At 37.2% G+C, this 16,341-nt stretch overlaps 1 protein-coding gene and 1 pseudogene across 1 annotated transcript; one reads left to right on the top strand and one right to left on the bottom strand.

The window, feature by feature from the left end:
* Positions 1-520: 520 nt before the first annotated feature.
* LOC145204764 (uncharacterized) lies at positions 521-3,047 on the top strand. The gene is made up of 6 exons (XM_080077361.1): positions 521-859; positions 1,461-1,766; positions 1,832-1,892; positions 1,958-2,154; positions 2,496-2,789; positions 2,876-3,047. The coding sequence occupies exons 2-6, from the start codon at positions 1,534-1,536 to the stop codon at positions 2,925-2,927; spliced, it is 837 nt and encodes a 278-aa protein (XP_079933487.1). The 5' UTR covers positions 521-859; positions 1,461-1,533; the 3' UTR covers positions 2,928-3,047.
* Positions 3,048-6,962: 3,915 nt separating this feature from the next.
* LOC145205205 (uncharacterized) lies at positions 6,963-7,818 on the bottom strand (annotated as a pseudogene).
* Positions 7,819-16,341: the final 8,523 nt, after the last annotated feature.

The raw sequence follows: 16,341 nt of genomic DNA, 5'->3' as shown, positions 1-16,341 counted from the left end.
GACTAGCACTGGACTTAACATGGCAAACAACATGCCTGTAATAAGAAATACAATAGTCGCATGATTTAAAAGCAAGGCAAAACAAGGTTGTTGCATCTGTTCCGTGTGTATGTTACACGTCATCAAGTCCTTTGTTACAGCTAGCTCGTTCCAACACAAATACATTCCTAAACCAGGAAAGAAACAAAAGCAATAGAACAGAGTGCATCAAACCCGCAGTCCATATGTCTGTTTCGATACAAAGCAAGCAATCTAACTTAAATTAAACTTGTCCAAAATTATTTGCATCACTGCTTAATGCTTTTGGTTAATTCAGCTATAAATATACATTGGATGAAAAAAGTGGGAAAACTGACAACGAAAGCATGGAAAGTATAAATCCTGTCAACATAAAGCAGAAAACAGTAGTCGAAATGGTAAATAACATTTCTGTGTTCTTTGTTTGTTAGATAACCTTGCAACTTCGGTTAATCTATTTCCGTTGTAAACGTTTTATGACTTTTGTAACTCTATCCTTAGTAATTCGATGACAGTAATTAGGAATCTCTTTGTTAGTTAGAGCTGGATATTTAGAGCACCCAAGCTCATATGTATTCCGTTTTAGGCGGTGTAAACATTTAACCAAACAAGTAACGGTATATTTCAAAAATGCACAAATTTTTCAGTATTTCGACATTTCCAAATCTATTGGAGATCAAATACTGTCTACATTTGAGAATCTGGTTGAAGGCAAAGACTGGGTTTACGGCTCTATATTTCGATTTTATGTTGGAAGTCCGTCATCCACTCAACCTGTGTTCATCATTTGGCCTCATTATCGTGCAAGCACTCAACCAGGAAACGCACTTATAGAATTTCCGTAAGATTATAACTTATAGTAATCTCTCTATTACATATTTTATAAGTTGTACAAATACAGTATTTGAACACAAAAAAGGTAATATATTTTGTTGACAATAAATATAACAAACTAATATTTGCATTTTAAATAAAACTTAGCCCAAATTTGTAAGTCGGGCCGGGCATTTCGGGTCGGGTTCCGGCTTAGATTTCTAAAAAATGATGGGCCTGATTCGGACCTGACTTTACACTCTGTGTCAGCATCTTTTTGAATAAATTTTACTAGCTAAGTAGCCCGTTGCTGGGCCTGCCCTAATGTCAAAAAGCCCTAAAACGCCTTGTTCAAAACCAATTTTCTATTTATTGTCTATTGTGTTTGTTGTTTTGGACTTTTTCAAGGCTTCGATGTACAGGCCTGTCGAACAAACTTTCGGGCCTAAACGGGTTTCTCAAAAAAAAAAATTGGGTTCGGGCCGGGTTTCGGGTTTCGGGCTTGTGGTTTCGGTTTCGGGCCGAGTTTGGGCTCCAATTTCCGACCCGTTTACAACTCCGATTTGGCCTATAATCTCAAAATATTGGTACACTTTTTCTACTTTCAAACGTTCTTATCGTATTTACAGGTTTCGTTCGGGTTGGAAAAAATATTTGCAACCGTTTCTTGTGACTGGTTTTAAATGGACTTACGACGAAGTGATGAGAAACATGTTTTATTCCAACCAAAACCGATTCGATCAAAAGGAAATTGCATGTTTTGTTTTACTCCAGTTCGAAATAGCTCGCAGAGTACCTGGTGATCCTGATTATATTCCCAGCAGAGACGAAATTGAAGATGGAATTCATATTGCACTGGATTTGGACACAAAAGATGATTATTTCACTATGACAGATATGTTTCTTGGGAAAAAAAGATATGAAGCATACGAAAAGTAGACATTAATCATTTTTCAAAGGAGATTTTTTTGTTAAATGTAAAACACCCTTTTACGTTTAGACTTAAAAACCGGGAAAACAAAAACGTAGTTGAAACTTTTGAACATCAACCGGCTACTCAAGTAAAACAAAAAATCATGTTTAAAAAATTAATATTTGCGAATTTATTGTTTCAAAATTGTCACAGAGGTTTGACATATCGCTCTGGACCGGACATGGCGTATTGGAAAGGTTTGAAGAACTTGTAAACGACCTAGAAATGTGGAAGAAAGGAAATAGATTTGATTGTTATGTCTATCTCACAGGATTTCAAATCCCTTTTACGTTTAACATTTACCCAAACCCCAAACTCCACAAACCAAAAAATGGAATTGTTTACTCCGGGTAAGAATACATTTTCACAAAGACTAATTGATTTTCACATTGCAACAAATGAACCCGTTTATGACACCATGAACATTATTTACCTTGCACACAAAACTTTTCGTCAAAATGTCGCTAAAAGCTCCTTCAATTTCATCAGTGTTCGACATTAATTAAAATTTGCTATCAAATCGTTGTATTTTAAACTAGGAATCTTTTCAATATATATTCTCTTGCTGCCGGGCGTAATTTCAAGTTTATAGAGCTCTTTTGCCAGTTGTAATTTTATTTCGACGTTTCGACTTTCTATACAGGTAGCCTTCATCAGGCAAACAATGACCCAAGAAATACATCTTTTCTAGGCATCTTTTTAATTGGACAAACCAGCAGTCCGATCTACAACATGGTTTTGCAACGGTTTATAACGGTTTGTTCAATGGCTCGATTGACTATATACCACCATTGGGACAATTTGATTGTTTTGTTCAACTCCAATTCGAAATAGCTCGCAGGAGAGAATTTGAGCCTGATCACATTCCAACCAAAAGCGAAATTAAATATGGAATTCGCATTGCTCTGGAGTTTGACACAGCTGATGTGTATGAAATTATGACAGACATGTTTCACGGCGGAAACAGAAAAGCGGCATACGAAAAGTAAGAGTTTTAACCCCTTTGATCACATCATAATTTGAAGTGAAATCAACCTAAATACATGTTTGACCTGATCCTTTGTTTTTTAGGCTTGTCGAATTGGAAACGAACATCGCAATGGAAAATTTGTCACTGCAGTGATCCTCAGAATCATATTATCTTCCAGGACTACTTTTCTCAACCCTGTAGAATCTGGATCAACTGAAGATTCTCGCTATTGTCTCCCACCATAGCAAAAATTTTATTGGAATGTAAATTGAAGTAGCCTATTTTTGCTTGTTGTCAAGTTTCGATTTTATTTGTATTTTTAAAATCAGTTTAAAATAAACATAAATTTGTTTAAAGCGGTTTGGTGAGAGCTTTTTTTGAAACGTACAGACTATTGTTATACTGTACAGTGGAGCCAGGTATATACCACTAACATATTAATCCGGGTCAAAACGATGCCCTCGATGCAGAATTGTAAACGGGCCTGACATTGGCGCCCGAATCCTGCCCAAGCTCGAAAGTATAACCCGAAACCCGGCCTGAACCCGAATCGTTTTCGAGAAGCCCGTTAAACTCGAAAGTTTGATGTCTATACATTATGATTAAAGCCTAACAAAAGACCAAACAAACACAATAGACAATATAATACAATTGGTCTTCAACAAGGCGTCTTAGGGTTGTTTGCCATTAGGTCAGAACCAGCAACTGGCTACTTAGCTAGTTAAATTTATTCCGAAAAAATACTGACATAAAGTGTAAAGTCAGACCCGAATTTTTTGAATAAACCTAAGCCCGAACCCGGCCCAACAACTTTGCCTCGACGTCAAACAACAACAGCAACCACCCAAACGAATTTTAGAGACTTTGAATACTCTGTTTGCTGTTTATTAGGCCGTGACAGCAGCAAAACCAAACGCAAAGTTTTGTTTCTTTGCACGTTAGGAGAAATGTTACTTCAATCATTACAGTTTAAAGCCTACTAACTCAGACATGCGGTACATCTTAAAGGCGTTATATAGCATCGTATTGATTAAACCACATTATACGAGCTATTTTCTTGCAATCGACACATGTTGCAACTGCGCCACAAGTGGATAGACAGACGCATTTCCGGGGATTCAGTCTGGTATACCAATCACGCTTAAGGGTGTATGTTGTGATTTCTTGAGGTAATTTAATTGACTTTGAACGTTAGTTTATAACGCAGAACGTACCGGTAATTTTTTAGCAGCAAACACAAGGCATGGCGAACAACATGCGGGTAATGAGAAACAAACAGTCAACAACCAACCGCTGGAAAGAGGCGTTTCGTTTGTTATACATTGCTCGGCGTGAATAGAACATTTTCTCTGTTAGGTTAAGTCATGCTTTGTCAAGTGTGAAATATAACAGTCCTCGAAGTCAATATTATCAGGACCACAGAACGTTGCACAAGTACGGTTGATTGCATGTGGGTGAGGGACAAAGACATTGGCGAAGCAACGTTAGATTTAGTTAAAGTAGAAATCAGTTGTAATGAAAAATGAATGAGAAACGAAGCAGAATAATTTAAAAGCAAGTAAAAAGCTTGTCAAACCCGTGTGTATGTAATACGCCATCCTTCCGCAACTCGTATTAGAAGCTATTAGATTACAAAGAACACAAAGAACCGCTGCAAGACCGCTAAGAACCAAAAATGTGTAAGATTTGCTTTTAAGCCCTTGGTTGTTCAGCAACCAGGCCACTTAAGTAGCTTGTAAAAGTCAACAGGGCAAAGACAAATGTCACAAAGTTTAAGTTCAGGCCCGTATGTGGCGTTTTTACAAAAACAGAAGCCCAATTGTGGCCCTAAAAAAAAACCAACTACTTGATACCAACTCACTACTTATTTGAGTTGGCGTCTTGTATAGGACGTCGAAACGTCGATTGTTTACAATAAAACTGCTGGATGAGCAATACTTAGTCATCACTACTTATTTGTTTGTGCAACGACTTTAGTCAGCTATGGCTGTTGTGTGCCTGTTAATTGCATCACAACAAAATTTAAAATATATAGTAGTTAGTTAGCACAGGCATAATCAGCAGGCCGGAATCTTTGTGTTGTAATTTACCAACGTATTTTTTTTAAAATAAGCTAAACGCTAATATGAAAATCACGACACACTGTTTATTTGGATTAAAAAGTTTAATCAAAAATCTTACATTGTGAATTACGTTCGTACGGGTGGAAAGTGAATTCTTACCCACAAACTATACAGTAACAAACTGTTTTCTTTGCTTTGCCACGTTAAGCAACGTGTGCTGTGACCTTAATATTAACTTCGTTGATTTGTTATGCTCTATTGGATGTAAAAGGTTTTTTCAGACTCTATATTGTATGAACCAACGAGCGTTACACAAGCACGAAAAAATCCAGCAAAGCAACGACAAGTAAAGCTACAAAGCAAAGAAGGAATTGTGCGAGCGGATTACTAAAAAACAACAACTAACATTTGGTGAAAAACTGCAAAAATGGAACTACACCTGTATGTTTGATATTTTAAAATCCGTTTGCAAGATGGGAAGTTTATTAGTGGTAAGACTGTGTGTTATAAGTCTTTGAATCTTTTGGTTCTCCCTTTGCATTAACTTTTCATGCAGATTCATCCATGGAACGCACATTGCTCAGGTCAAACATTTGAGAATCTAGTAAACGATCGTTTAATGTGGGTTCACAATTCTGCGTATACTATAAGGGTTTACCCGACGCGTGTTTGGCCATTTCCGTACTATTCGCCGTTTAAATTCACCATTTTCCCCAAACCAACGCCCGACCAACCAGGAAACGGATACATAGATTTCGGGTAAGGATAATGTCTTTAATGGAAAAATATGCATTGGGTTAAAACAGTGGCCGTGTACTACTGACCCTTATTCCTGTTTGGGTGGGTGGACCAAGAAACAGGGCTATTCTCCTTACTTAATTGACGTCATGTTTCTAAAACCAGCAAGGTTGGCAACTTTCAAACAACGTTCAAGACACGAATTTTGCTATGGTGAGGATTTTAAACTGTAAAATATATTGTATTTTTTTATTAGATTTCCATCCTCGTGGAAGGACTTGCAACCACTTTTGAAAAGTGGTTTTACGGCGGTTTTTAATGCTTGGCTTACGGGAGGCCTTTCGTGGCTTCCGCCAAGTGAACTTATGGCATGCTTTGTTCTACTCCAGTTTGAAGCAGCTCGCAGAGTAGAAGGGGATCCTCATCACATTCCAAGCAAGGGGCAAATTATAGACGGAATTCGTATTGCGTTGAATTTTGACACACCTGAAACTTACGAAATAATGATAGACCTGTTTAAGGGGGGCCACAGAAAAGCGGCTTACCAAGAGTAAGTTTTTGTTTTTATCATTACAAAATCGTAAAGGTATGCCATGTTCCTTTATTGTATAGGCTTGTCAGATTGGAAAACGAACGCAGACTTGCAAATTTACGCATGTAGCCACAACCGGTTACAGTTCCAAGAACGACCAGAAACTCATTCGATATCTTCTAAACAACTGACGCAAAACGCTTCTCACTACAACCGGAACTTTTCCAAGAATAACATGCAGCATTTTATTCAAACGTATTTTGTAGCAAAACCTAGTTTATATGTAGCGTTAAACCCGAAATATAATAAAATATAATTGTGTTCGTGTTGATTTGTCAAAGTGAAATTTTAGACCCTTGCTAAAATAGTGCGCAGAAACAAAACGAACCACTAACTTGGATTAGTTGCCAAAAAGTAACGCCGTTTGCAAGACTACATAAGTCATTGATTCAGAAACCGGGCCACTTGCATAAGTTGTAAATAGAAATTCACAGCGTGACGAACTTAACAACGAAGGACACCAACATGTTGGAAGTATATTAAAAAAATGTAACAAAAACTTATAGTTGGCAAACTCCCATTTACCCATAGTTGTAAGCGGGGTAACAGTAACCCAAACATAACAGTTTTTTAGTCCAAAGATGGAAAGCTCATGGAAAATAAGTTTATGCGAATGAAACAATTTTACAGACAGGCCTAAGAGAGAGAAAGATAAGAGAAAGATACGGGTGCACGACTTATGACAGAAAAACATTGAACAAGCATTTCGTTCAACGGGTTGCGCAGCAAATAATTCGTTTTGATCAACAAACCTATCGTTCTATTTGTATTAGGTTAATTAAAACATAGTCCTTTTTAATTAAAAACATAAAACAGAGAACTGCCAGAAAACTTGTGTATTTATGCAAAGGTTTATTCTAGTGCAGGGGTTCCCAACCTGTGGTACGCGTACCACTAGTGGTACGCGAAGGTTTTTCAGGTGGTACGCGAGTAGCTTTCTTTTTTTTTACAAAAACATGGATTCACCACTTTATATGTTGTTTACAGTAAACACAAAAAAATATTATTAAATTTAGTTGAGGTGCTTTTTGTGTTATTTTAGTATGTAAATAAAATATGATTCGATCAAATTAGTTGTTCTACAGGAAGTGGTACGCGTGCCAGTACAGAGCGTCCAAGTGGTACGAGATCGTAAAAAGGTTGGGAACCCCTGTTCTAGTGTATTTCATAAGCTCTTTTTTCTTCTTATGTGTAGAGGCCCCTCCCCGCCTCGACATGTGACGACCGTCCGATAAACGGGTTATATTGTCGTCTCCAATAAAAAAATTAAACAAAAGTATGCAAATAGAAGACGTTTTTAATAAAATTAAGTCCGTGTGTAGTACGCATGAAGAATTACTAACATTACTGCCCACCAGCACGGTGTCATTGTCGTTAAAACCATGACCACTGATTAAGTAACAAACAATAGCTTCCAAAAACAACGCAGCAAAATATGTCGTATAACTTACGTATCCACGTTTAGTTAGTGTTGTTGACCGTAGGACTCTGGGAAAGATGGGTTTTAGTGATACGATTCAAAACATTTGGCCCATGCATATCTACAGCAATCCCGTCAGAATGCCTTCTTTCTTTCACTCTCGTCTTATGCAGCGAATTTCTGTGCTGTGTCATTCTATTTTAAAGTGCCTCGTATCGCTACACAACTTTCGAAAGACGGTTAGAAAATTCGGTTCCTGTTTTTAAATCTTTGCTTTGTTTCATTCAACGCGGCAGCTACACTCTGAAATTTATCAGCGTATCGTTCTGACTTTTGCACATCCAGCGCGCAAGAAAGGAAAAAAAGACAAATATCATAGAATTTGAATATACACGAAGGGAGAATCGAAACGCGTTTCCTATCGTCGTCTATCCTCTTCTTTGTTTCGCTTTCGATGTGTTCGCTCTCTAAGATCTGCAAAAATGTTATCTGTAAGTACAGCTTGTTGGGGGCCTTTAGGAAGCTCGAATCGATTCTCCCGTCGTACGACGTTCCGCGCTTATTACCGGGGCGTGTTCACGTGACGTTATATGAATCGGTCCGTGAGAAGTTCGTTACCGATACGTTATCGGAATAAATGCCTTGAAACATTTTTGTAGCAGTCCTTGCATACGGTCGTGAAAAAGAAGAATGAAAGTCTAAAACATGTTATTGAAAGACGGAGACTTAAAATTGTAATTCAACAAGCCATTTTTTATTCTCTTAAGGCTTATCGGCATCAACGGGCAGATAATCGACATTACACATTCGACTGAAAATGACATATGAGGCAAATTAGAGCAGGGGTCTGCAACCTTTTTTCTTTTGCGGACCGTTTTGAAAGCAAAATTTAGTGAACAATTAACACGAGTCTAAACGTTTTACAGCTTTAACCAAACAAACGCTTTAAAGAAATTCATGTTTATTTCAAACGGATTTAAAACGATAAAAAAACAAAACATGACAACGAGCAAAAATAGGCTACTTCAATTTTTGTCCCATAAAAAATGTTTGTTATCGTGGGCGGCAATAGAAAGAATCATCATTTGATCCAGATCATTCAGGGTTTGAGAAAAGTAGTCCTGGATGATAATATGAATCTGAGGATCACTGCAGTGATAAATTTCCCATTGCGATGTTCGTTTCCAATTCGACAAGCCTACAAAAACAAATTATCAGTTGAAACACGTTTTTCTAAAAATCACACTTCAAATTGTGATGTGATTAATTTAAACTCCTACTTTTCGTATGCCGCTTTTCTGTATCCACCGTGAAACATGTCTGTCATAGTTTCATAAACATCAGCTGTGTCAAAGCTTAGAGCAATGCGAATTCCATTTATAATTTCGTTTTTGGTTGGAAATTTGTCAGATGTCCAGTTTCCGCTGCGAGCTATTTCGAATTGGAGTTGAACAAAACAATCAAATTGTTCCAATGGTGGTATGTATTCAAGTAAGCCATTTAACAAACTGTGATAAACCCTCGCAAAACCATGTTGAAGATAGGAGTGCTGATCTGCCCAATTGAAAAGATGCCTTTAAAGAACAACAATTTAATGACAGTCATATAGCAACTTTCAAATAATAAATGTGAAATATTGATCAAAATTGCTTCTGATTTGACAAAAGTTTTCTATGCAAGGTAAGTATTGTTCAGGCTGTCATGAAATGAATTTAATTTGTAGCCTTGTAAAAAAAATAGCCTTTTCGAAAAATACCCGAAGTAAACAAATCCATTTTTTGGTTTGTAGAATTTGGGGTTTGGGTAAATGTTAAACGTAAAAGGCATTTGGAATGCAGTGAGGTAGACATGACAATCAAATCTATTTCCTTTCTTCCACATTTCCACATTGTTTACAAGTTCTTCAAACCTTTCCAATACGCTATTTCCGGTCCAGAGCGATATGTCGAACCTCTGTGAAAATTTTAAAACAATAAATCCGCAAATAACCCTTTTTTAAATGTGATTTTTTTGTTTTACTTGAGTAGCCGGTTGATATCCAAAAGTTTCAACTAGGTTTTCATTTTCCCGGTTTTCCAGCCTAAACGTTAAGGGTTGTTTTACATGTAACAAAAAAATCTTTATGTCTACCTTTCGTATGCTTGATATCTTTTTTGCCTTGAAACATATCGGTCATCGTAAAATAATCATCTCTCGTGTCCAAATCCAGTGCAATATGAATTCCATCTTCAATTTCGTATCTGCTAGGAATGTAATCAGGATCACCGGGTACTCTGCGAGCTATTTCGAACTGGAGTAAAACAAAGCATGCAATTTCTTTTTGATCGAATTGGTTTTGGCAGAAATGAAACATGTTTTCCATCACTTTGTCGTAGATCGACTTAAAACCGGTCACAAGACACGGTTGTAAATATTTCTTTCATCCCGAACGAAACCTGTAATTACGATAGTAGAAAAAAGTGCATAAATATTGTCAGAGTCTAGGTTGTACTTAAAATAAAAAAATTTAAATTTCTATCTTCAACAAAATAGATTTTTTAACCCAAATGGCGTATTTGTACAATTTACAAGATATTTAATAGGAAGATTACTTTAAACTATTGCCTTACGGAAATTCTATAAGCGCATTTCCTGGTTGAGTGCTCGCACGATAATGAGGCCAAATGATAAACACGGGTTGAGTGGATGACGGACTTCCAACATAAAATCGAAATGTAGAGCCGTACACCCAATCTTTGCCTTCAACCAGATTCTCAAATGTAGACAGCATTTGGTCTCCAATAGATTTGGAAATGTCGAAATACTGCACAATTTGTACATTATACTGTTGCTAGTTTGGTTAAACGTTTTTGACCTTTGCAACTCTATCATTAAATAATTTTAAGACAGTATGGAAATCTTGGTTAGGTAGAGCTGATCATCGCAGCCTAGTCCATGCATATTCTGTATCGGGCAATGTAAACGTTCAACCAAACAAGCATCAGTATAATGTACAGTTGCTTGAACGTTCGCATAGCCTAAAATGGGATATATAGAGACTGGGGCCACCTTTACCAAACAGAGAGATCCTCACTATCTTCAAGTGACGAAAGGATAGAGTTGCAAAGGTCAAAAAACGTTTGCAACGGAAACAAATTAACCGAAGTTGCAAAGTTATCTAACAAACAAAGGACACAGAAATGATATTTACCATTTCGACTACTGTTTTCTGTTTTATGTTGACAGGATTTATACTTTCCATGCTTTCGTTGTCAATTTTACCACTTTTTTCATCCATTGTATATTTATAGCTGAATTAACCAAAAGCATTAAGCAGTGATGGAAGCAATTTTTGATATTTTTTAGTTTATATTCTATTGTTTGCTTTGTATCCAAAGAGACATATGGACTGCAGGTTTGCTGCACTCTGTTCTATTGCTGTTGTTTTGTTCCTGATTTACGATTGTCTTCTGTTGAAACGAGCTTCTAGGAAGGACTCGGTTGTGTGTAACATACATACAGACATAACAAACATTTTAACTTGCTTTTAAATCATTCTTTACTCTGTTTCCCCTCATTGTTCATTTGAACGAATTTCCAACTTTCAAGTTCTAACTCTGCTTCGCCGACGCCTTCGTCCCCTTTCTTAGCACTCTAAAATCAACCCTACTTGTACAACGTTCTATGTGGTCCCGAGAACATTGGCTTCGAAGGGCCTTTTTATTTCACACTTGACGAAGCATGACTTATCCTGCAAAAAACGCCCCGGTGCAGTGGTTGTCTGTTGACTGTTTGTTTTTCATTACCTGCACGTTGTTCGCCATGGCTGTTGTTTGCGATTGTTATATTAGTAAAAAAGTAACGACGCATTATGCTTTATCAACTAACGTTTAAAATCAATTAAATTACACCAGAAAATCACACCTCAAGCATGCTTGGTATACCAGGTGCTGATCTAATTTAACTAAGATTAAAAATGTTGCTAAATCCTAGCAAAAACTAAGATTAAAAATGTTTAACTTATCCTACAGCAAATCACAAAGTATGCACGTTTTAGACTGCTTGTTAAGGCAGGTGCGACCTAAGTTTAAAAATAATTGCTGCTTTGCTCTTTAAGTGTAGATCAGTGGTTCTTAACCAGGAGGGCACGCCCCCCCTAGGGGGGCGCGAGACATTTCCAAGGGGGGCGTGAGCCAAAAGTTAAATAAACAAATTTATTTAACTTTGGACTCACCTCCTCCTAAAATTAATTTTGCAAATGTAGGGCATTGTTTGCGAACACAAACGTTTTTAAAAAGAAACGAATATTGCAATACCTGGCGTAACACAAATTTTGAATAATGACATACGTGGCAAAGTTTTTAGTTTGTCAGTTTAGAACAGGGGTCGCCAATTTTTTTAACTGCAGGCCGGATCATTTTGACAATCACGCTCGAGAGTCGCATGGGTTACAAGCCCTGACGCAGCCCCAAACTGGCACACGCGAGGCGATTTTGACTGGTCCGCAAAGGGTTCATGTCTTCCCACGATCTTATTTGTATTCAGATTGTGCCGCTGTTTAATTGTAAAATTATGAAAACTATAGAAGTGTCAAATACCAACTAATGCACGTTTATTCTACCACGAGGAACTAAAAAGGCAAATGTTCGCACACAATTATTATTCTTTACTTTTGTATGTAACGTAACAAACTGCTTTTGGATAATACATAGTTATGCCTTCCTGTTAGTTATCCTGTTAGACCAGGTAAAATTATTACTGAAATGTATAATATGAATGTTTGCACAATCTTTAACGCCCCCGGGCCGTAATTAGGTGATCCCTGGTTTACAACATAGGCAACGGAAACTTCTGGTAGTTCCTTTGCTGCATGTGTTCGAAAAATATGTCGTTTTTTGGCCTGTTTTAGGGGGGCGTGAAGTGCCCAACAAACACCTTAGGGGGGCGTGGACAAAAAAGGTTAAGAACCGCTGGTGTAGATAGAAAAAACGACATGTGCTTTTTGGGTTGCTTGCCTATTTTAACAGCTTGTAATTAAAAAGAAGTGACAACTTCTGCCATGTTCAGTTTAGGGATGTTTTAAGGTTACGTCAGTGTAGGTGTAAGAAGAAATGTTGCTTTGATTCGTTACAGCGGTTTGGCAATCGTGTCTGGACATGATAGCGTCGAACAGAATCATCACATATCTCAGGTTTCAGTTCAGAACCTTTACCGCTCGACAGATGGTACAAACAGAAATGATCACAAGTTGTATCGTCGTTAGACTAGCACTGGACTTAACATGGCAAACAACATACCTGTAATAAGAAATACAATAGTCGCATGATTTAAAAGCAAGGCAAAACAAGGTTGTTGCATCTGTTCCGTGTGTATGTTACACGTCATCAAGTCCTTTGTTACAGCTAGCTCGTTCCAACACAAAGACATTCTTAAACCAGGAAAGAAACAAAAGCAATAGAACAGAGTGCATCAAACCCGCAGTCCATACGTCTGTTTCGATACAAAGCAAGCAATCTAACTTAAATTAAACTTGTCCAAAATTATTTGCATCACTGCTTAATGCTTTTGGTTAATTCAGCTATAAATATACATTGGATGAAAAAAGTGGGAAAACTGACAACGAAAGCATGGAAAGTATAAATCCTGTCAACATAAAACAGAAAACAGTAGTCGAAATGGTAAATATCATTTCTGTGTCCTTTGTTTGTTAGATAACCTTGCAACTTCGGTTAATCTATTTCCGTTGTAAACGTTTTATGACTTTTGTATCTCTATCCTTAGTAATTCGATGACAGTAATTAAGGATATCTTTGTTAGGTAGAGCTGGGTATTGCACCCGAGTTCATATATATTCCGCTTTAGGCGGTGCAAACATTTAACCAAACAAGTAACGCTATATTTCAAAAATATACAAATTGTTCAGTATTTCGACATTTCCAAGTCTACTGGAGATCAAATACTGTCTACATTTGAGAATCTGGTTGAAGGCAAAGACTGGGTGTACGGTTCTATATTTCGATTTTATGTTGGAAGTCCGTCATCCACTCACCCAGTTTTTATCATTTGGCCTCATTGTCGTGCGAGCATGCAACCAGGAAACGCACTTCTAGAATTTCCGTAAGATAATAATTTATAGTAATCGTTCTATTACATATTTTATAAGTTGTACAAATACATCATTTGAACCCAAAAATAGGTAAAAAAATATTTTGTTGACGATAGAAATCTCAAATTTCTTTATTACATTTTAAGTAAAACTTGGCTCAGAGTTGTAAGTCGGACCGGGTTCGGGTCAGGTTCGGGCTGGGCTCGGGCCGGGTTCAGACTCCAATTTCAGGCCTGTTTACAACTCTGACTTGGCGCATAATCTTAAAACATTTATACACTATTTTATGCTTTCAAACGTTCTTATCGTATTTACAGGTTTCGTTCGGGATGGAAGAATTATTTACAACCGTTTCTTGTGACTGGTTTTAAGAGGAAATACGACAAAGTGATGGAAAACATGTTTTATTCCAACCAAAACCAATTCGATCAAAAGGAAATTGCATGTTTTGTTTTACTCCAGTTCGAAATAGCTCGCAGAGTACCCGGTGATCCTGATTATATTCCCAGTCGCTACGAAATTGAAGATGGAATTGATATTGCACTGGATTTGGACACGGAAGAAGATTACATTACAATGACAGGCATGTTTCAGGGCCAAAAAAGATATGAAGTATACCAAAGGTGGCCAGTAATTATATTATTAGCAGACTTGTTAGGTTAAACATAAAACGACTTTTTACTTTTAGATTGGAAAACCGGGAAAATGAAAACCTAATTGAAACTTTTGGATATCTACCAGCCACTGAAGTAAACAAAAAGTCATTTTTAATATAGATTTTTGCGAATTTATTGTTTTGAAATTGTGCAGAAGTTCGACATTTCGCCATGTGAAGATAGCGTGTTGGAAAGGTTTGAAGAACTTGTGGACGATCTGGAAATGTGGAAGAAAGGAAATAAATTTGATTGTCATGTCTACCTCCCCACATCTGATGAGCCTTTTACGTTTAGTATTTACCCAAATCCAAAAGACAACCAACCAAAAAATAGATTCATTGACTTCGGGTGAGAAACAAATTCTACAAAAGTTTCTTCCCTTTCACGATGCCGCATATAAATTATTTTCATAAAATCAAAACTTACCTTTTAATGACTATCATCAATAACTACAAGCTTAATCAATTTCGATCAGTATTTGACATTTGCTATTTAGATTAAGCATTTAAACTTTGCTTTATAACCGTCATAAAAACGTTTTTGTTCTATATTACATGTATCTTTTCCAGTGGAAGGACCATCTGTCTGGCCTAACACGTGGTTTTGCGGAGATTTATAACAGTTTGGTTGATGACGAGATTGATTTTGACCCATGGGATTCATTAGATTGTTTTGTTCAACTCCAATTCGAAATAGCTTGCAGGGGAGATTTCGAATTTGATCACATTCCAACCAAACGCGAAATTAAAGATGGAATCCGCATTGCTCTGATGTTTGACACAGCTGACGTGTATAAAACTATGACGAAAATGTTCTACGGGGAAAAAAGAAAATTGGCATACGAAAAGTAAGAGTTGACCCCTTTCAGTGTTTAATGTGTAATATTCGGACGTAAGTGTTTGACCAGATCCTTTGTTTCCCAGGCTTGTTAATTTGGAAATAAACATCGCAATGGGACATTTAGCACTGCAGTGATCCACAGCTTTACTTTAACTTTTGAAATCACAATCCTAAAGAATCTGGATCAACTAATGAGTAGCGCTATTTCCGACCATTGCAAACATTTTGTTTTTGGAAATATAAGTTAAAGTAGCTTATAGTTTGCTTGCTGTCATGTTATTATTTTATCTCTAGTTTTAAAACGGTTTGAGATAAACATGAATTGGTTCGAAGCGTGTTTTTTATAATTAAAACGTTCAGACTCGTGTATTCGTGTTGGTTGGAGCCAGCTATAAACCACTAACATATTGATCAGGGTCAACCGATACAGAAGACATTAACACAACAACACCGATCCCCAAACGATCAGTAGAGCTAGACATAACTTGTTTGTGGTTTCCCTGTTTTTTTTCCCCTGCACCTGTTACTATCTGTTACAAGATTTTTTTTATTCATGGGGCCGCGACAGCAGCAAAGTCAAAGGCAGAATTTCTGTTTCGTGCAACTCTGCAAGTTAAAAGAAATGTTACTTTTATCGTCACAGTTTAAAGCCTACTAGTTCAGGCGGTAAATTTCAATCACATGATGCTGTATCGTATTGGTTTTTTTCAGGGGCGTTCTCACGCGTAGCTGGTCAAAAGTAAAAAAATAGAAGATTTTGTTCATAGTTAGGTCAGCACTTGGCATAACAAGCAGGCTGAACTCTATATGTTGTAATTTCCTGGGGTAAATCAATCGATGACAAAAGTTTGTAACGCACAACAGAGTTGCAAGCGGGCCAGACATCTGAGCCCGAACCCGACCCGAACCCGACCCGAACCCGAAACGTTTTTAAGAAGCCCGTTTAGGGCGGAAATTTTGATTAACAGGCCTATCCACGGAAGCCTTGTAGCAAAGGATGAGAAAGGAAAAAAAGAAAGACAACAAATACAATAAACAATGGTAGACCATGGGGTAAACAATACGTTTCAGAGTAGGTTGGCATTAGGTCAAAGCCAGAGACTTGTTACTTATGGTAGCTAAGTAATTGTTTTTTAAAATGACACGGAACGTAAAGTCAGGCCCGTTTTAAGC

Source organism: Phallusia mammillata, chromosome 8 (assembly GCF_965637545.1).
Source record: "Phallusia mammillata chromosome 8, kaPhaMamm4.hap1.1, whole genome shotgun sequence".
Taxonomy (NCBI): Eukaryota; Metazoa; Chordata; class Ascidiacea; order Phlebobranchia; family Ascidiidae; genus Phallusia; species Phallusia mammillata.
The sequence above is the reverse complement of the archived record's forward strand: the minus strand, read 5'-3'. Positions and strand labels throughout refer to the sequence as shown.